The sequence below is a fragment of the Octodon degus genome, unplaced genomic scaffold, assembly GCF_000260255.1.
Source record: "Octodon degus isolate 3935 unplaced genomic scaffold, OctDeg1.0 scaffold00032, whole genome shotgun sequence".
In the NCBI taxonomy this organism is placed as follows: domain Eukaryota; kingdom Metazoa; phylum Chordata; class Mammalia; order Rodentia; family Octodontidae; genus Octodon; species Octodon degus.
The window spans coordinates 3,766,790-3,771,590 of NW_004524608.1; the positions used below are offsets into that span (position 1 = coordinate 3,766,790).

The 4,801-nt window shown below is 59.0% G+C and overlaps 1 protein-coding gene and 1 long non-coding RNA gene across 3 annotated transcripts in view; one reads left to right on the forward strand and one right to left on the reverse strand.

Moving 5' to 3' along the window:
* The window catches only part of Npr1 (natriuretic peptide receptor 1), a 16,578-nt gene extending 13,420 nt beyond the window's left edge, over positions 1 to 3,158 (reverse strand). Inside the window, exons 1-3 of one of the 2 annotated variants that reach the window (XM_023713622.1) lie at positions 2,397 to 3,158; positions 1,174 to 1,949; positions 435 to 631 (exon numbers count right to left, since the gene is read on the reverse strand). In XM_023713622.1, coding sequence (XP_023569390.1) covers positions 435 to 631; positions 1,174 to 1,891 — 915 coding nt within the window. In that variant the 5' untranslated portion in view covers positions 1,892 to 1,949; positions 2,397 to 3,158. Of the gene's footprint in view, positions 1 to 434; positions 632 to 1,173 lie in introns of both variants that reach the window. The other variant, XM_004629836.2, reaches the window with a different exon arrangement.
* Positions 1 to 4,801, forward strand: part of LOC111816418 — a 21,668-nt gene that overhangs the window by 14,652 nt on the left and 2,215 nt on the right. The window lies entirely within an intron of this gene.

A 4,801-nucleotide genomic window follows, 5' to 3' on the forward strand; every position in this document is an offset into this window, starting at 1 on the left:
AAAAAAAAAAAAAAGTCAGGGCTGGGGAGATAGCTTAGCGGTCTAAGCGCCTGCGCAAGTACCCAAGTTTGATCCTTGGTAACGCATGCCTCTAATCCCAGCGCTGGGGAGGCTGAGGCAGGAGGATCACTAGGAGTCTGAAATGTGTAGCTGGACTCTGTAGCAAATAAGTAAATAAATTTTAAAAAGCCAAATAAATAAATAAATAAATAAGCAAACACAGATGTGAGCCAAATTAAACCTTTTCTTTAAAAAGGTGGGTGGTGTTGAGGGGATGGCAGATGACAGCTCTGACAGCTCTGGGGTAAATCTCCAGTACAATAAAACAAAATAATCTTGTTTTCGGAATCCTTCCGGATACTTGGGCCATAGTGCACAGAAGCAATGTGCTGCCAACTGAGCCCCACACCCAGGACCCCAAGCTAGGCACTCGCCTGAAAGGCCCGGAGGGCACGGATGTCCTGCCCATCTCCTCTCTCCCAGGGACGGGGATCAGGGGTCTGTGCCCCTCGCAGGCTGTGTCCAAAGACATCGAGGTGGAAGAAAACATAGTCCTCCCCACTGAGGCCCGCGTCCAGGGCCAGAAGCATCAGGGTCCTGAAGGCATCCGGGGAGCTGCAGATGTAGACGACTGGAGGAGAGGGAGAGTCAGAGAGGAGGGCAGGGACTAGGGGCAGGGACGCAGGGGCAGCGGGGCAGAAGGTCGGAGCTGCCGGTGGTTAAGCGGCAGCTCGGGGCTCAAGCAGCCAGAGAAAGATGGGGGTGGGGGGAGTTTGGGGCCTAGGGAGAAGCACAGGGGAGGAGGGGAGCGGAATGTGGGGCAGGGGGGACCTGCCAAGGAGGGGAACGGAGGAGGGGAGGGCAGCTGGAGAGGGAAGGGGAGAAGGGTTTTGGAGGAAAGGCTGCGAGCGCAGACGGCAGGAGGGGTGAGAAAATCGGGATGAGAACGCAGCTCAAGACAAACTGGGTGCCAGAAGCGCGCAGGCGTTTTCTGTCCCGTTTACCCTGGACTGTCGGGAAGCAGGGAAGCAGGATGTCAGTAGTGGAGAAAGGGGAGAGATGGAAACTCGGGTAGGAAGGGCCTAGGAGACCCGGGAGGCCGAGACAGGAATGGCGCAGACCCGCCCGAGGAAAGCAGGCAGGGCGCGGGTGGCCGCCGGCGCCGCCTCTCACCTCGAGCTGTGCGCTGCATGGTCCGCAGCAGCCTGGTGTAGTGACTGTGGTCGCCCTCGGCGAACTCCACGTGGTCCACCGTGATGTTGAGGCGGTCGCGGACGCGCATGTACAGGCCCTCCACCACGAAGAAGCAGGGCTGGTCGTCGCCGGGCCGGTAGGCGTAGGCCATGAGCGCCCGGCGCTCCCAGCCCAGCCGTCGGTGCAGCGCCGCCACGAAGTCGCCGAGCTTGGCGTGGCTGGGCCCCGCGCGCGTGGTCAGCGCGTACTCGTCCTTGGCGCCGAAGCCCAGCGCGGGGGCGCCGGCGGTCAGCAGCGGCACCCGCCAGTGCGCGGTGAAGCGGCCCACCGGGGCGGCCGCGTACACGCAGCCCGGGCCCAGGAACAGCGCTGGGTCGTGCTCCCACTTGAGGTCCACTGCGGCCAGCGGCGCGGCGGTGTCGGAGCAGGCGCCCTGCGCGTTCTCGCTGCTGCCCAGCACCGTGCGCACCGTCCAGCCCGGCAGCAGGTCGCGCCGCGCCTCCACGCGGGCGAGGGCCAGCGCCACGGCGGGCCCCACGCGCGCCCACGACCACGGGTACGAGGTGTTGGCCAGCGGTAACACCACGGCGACCGTCAGGTTGCCCGCCTGGCCGCCCCGGAGCAGCAGCAGAGACGGCAGGAGCAGCAGCAGGGCCTGGCGCGCTCGGGCGCCGGCGGGCCGCGGGGGGCCGGGCATGGCTCAGCGGGCCCGTGCGCCCTCCATGGTCGCGGGTGTCCGGCTCGGCGGCGCGACCCTGCGCAGGAGCGGAGTGCGTCGGGCGGAGCGCGGAAGGCTGGCGGGCGGTGGAGGGCGCACCGGCAGCTGGGGTGGGATGGGGAGCGGCGGGTGCCCCAGGGCGAGCGAGCCGAGGGCGCCCTGGGACCGCCGAGCGCGGGGGCGAAGCGCGCGCGTGTTCGTGGGCGCGCGCAGGGGCGGCGGCGGCTCCAGCCCCGGCTGCCCGAGGGGGGGCCCGGCGGGGCCCAGAGCCAAGCTGCGAAACCTCCCTCCCGGCCGCTTCCCCTCCCAGTGCCGCCGGGTCTTTAACTCCTTCCCCGCCGCCCAGCCACGCGCCCTCGCGTGGTCCCTCCGCGCAGCCCGGTGGCCCGACGGTTCCGCTCTGGGGCAGCTCCACTCGGCGGGCGCCCTCGCTAACGCTGCAGGAAGCCGCGCGGTGACGCTCCGCCGGGCCCTCCTCGCCTACCTGGCTCGCTCTGGGGACAGCGAGAGGCGCTGGTTTGGGAGCTCAGCTGAGAGAGGTGCGAGGGCGTGGACGCGCGTGTCCGGGGTGGTGCGGGAGGGTGTCGGGGCTCCGGGAAAGGCGTTAGAGCCGAGCGCAAACGAACCAGAGTCCCAGTCACCCAGCCGGCGGATGATCTCCCTCCCGCTTCCTCCAGACTGGGAGGATTCGCGCAGCAAAGGGACCAGGTGGGAGGTGGGGTTAACCCTTTAGGCCCCGCACGATTGTGGGAGCGTGGAGTCAGCGTGTGGGTAGCCGCGGGTCTGTGCGCGCGTGCAGGTGTAACCTCAGGGCTGCTCCCAGAAGGTGTGCGTGGGGTGTGTGGTGGCGGTGGGAGATGGCCCTGAAAATGACCCCTAGAGGTGCAAACGAGAGAGCTTTCCAAACTCCTGACGGCTGCCACCCTGGTCCTTGGCACTGCGGAGTCAGTCTGCCCTCTAAGGGTCAGTGGGCGACATTGACCACACTGCGCGGCCGAGCTCCCCAACCTTTCGCCTAAGCCTCTCGTTGGATCGATCCAAAAACTGATAAGCAGAAGTTGCCAGAGGACCCTCCGGACTCACTGGATTCCGAGGGCGTAAGAACGACTGGATACAGTCTCAGCTTTTGAGGACAAACAACCATAATGCAGTATGCTGTAAGCGCTGTTGCAGAGACATGGATCAATTGTTGAGGGTCCCGCATAAGGGGGTATTAATTGTGGCTGGATTGACACCAGGAATCCAAAGAAAATTCAACAACGGTAGAAGAAAGAAGAAAGAAAGAAAGAAAGAAAGAAAGAAAGAAAGAAAGAAAGAAGCAAAAGTAGAAGGATGAGAAAGATTTGGGGGAGGGGGTGGTGCTGGCAGTGCTCAGAATATTGAAATAAAATCCTGTATGTGGAATTTTAGTAGACCTTTGACTGTTATTATCTAGAGCTTGTAACCCAGGGGCCAGCTTCAGATGGCAGACGTGTTTTCTTCGGCTTTTGTTCTCTCTGTATATTTTATTTAATTGTGCGTACTTAAAATCAGTACATGGGCCAGGTATAGTGGCCCACACTTGTAATCCCAGGACTTTGGGAGGCTGGAGCAGGAAAATCAACTCTGAGGCCAGCCTAGGTGACTTAGTGATTTAGGAAGATCCTGTCACAAAATAAAAATACACCCAGGTATGGTGGATGGTGGTGCACGACTATAATCCCAGCACAAAAAAGGCTGAGGCAGGAGGATCCTTGTGAGTTCAAGACCAGCCTGGGAAAAAAAAAAAAAAAAAGAAGGGCCAGGGAGGGGCCGGGGAGATGGCTCTGGAATAAGCGCTTCCCTGGCAAGCGTAATGGTTTGGGTTCAATCTCCGGTTGGGGGGGGGGAGCTGAAGATGTAACTCAGTGTGAAAGCCCTGGATTCCATCCTCAAAACCAGATAAATAATCAGCAGATCACATATGAGTGTTCGGATTTCTGACTTTCCTTGGAATGTTGGAAGAGCTGGCCATATAGGTCCTGCACTCTGGACAGGTGACCTTGTCGAGATGAGGCTGGTTCACCTTGGGTGCTGGCCGCCCTCTGCTTCCATCGGGGGCATGACCTGCCTGGATGAGAAGGGGTTTGTCATCCCCTGAGATCTGGAAGCAAGGGGTGTGCCTGCAGGGATGACAGGAGGAGAGGCAGGTAAGCAGACCAGACAGACCACCACATACTGCCTAAGTGACAGCATAGTGTCTTGTTCTATGGGGGGGTGCAGATGAGAAATGGGGAGATGTTTTGTCAGGGGGATTTGAGGAGGGAGGGTCTGGGTGACTTTGATCTTAGTGGGAAAGCTGAAGGAGTCTTGGGAGAAGGATGATTTTAATTGAGTTTGAGGTGCTTGTAGATACACAGGAGGAGGTGTCTGATAGATTTCTAGATTAGTAGAGCTGATTGGACAGAAGAAATGACTGGACCAAAAGTGCAATTTAGTAATTGAGCTCCTCTTGAGAAGAGATTAACTCCGGAGTTGCAGGCCACCAAAAATGGATTTCTTTTTTTCTCAGTGCTAGGGATTGAATCCAGGGCTTTGTGCACAAGTAACTACCAGTGAGCTATATCCTCAGCTCAGGTTGAAAAAAATTATTTATTTACTTACTGTACTGGAGGTTGAACCTAGGGAGGACAGACCCATATCCTTAGCCCTTTTTGTTTGTTTGTTTTTTTGTGGAACCGGGGATTGAGCTCAGGCCCCTGAGCTTGCCAGGGAAGCGCTTATTCTACTGAGCCATCTCCCCAGCCCATCCTTAGCCCTTTTTAAAATTTATTTTGTGCTGGTGAGATAGCCCAGTGGCATAAGTGCCTGCCCGGTGAAATAGCTCAGCTGTGTAATTGCCTGCCTGGCAAGCACAAGATCCTAAGTTCG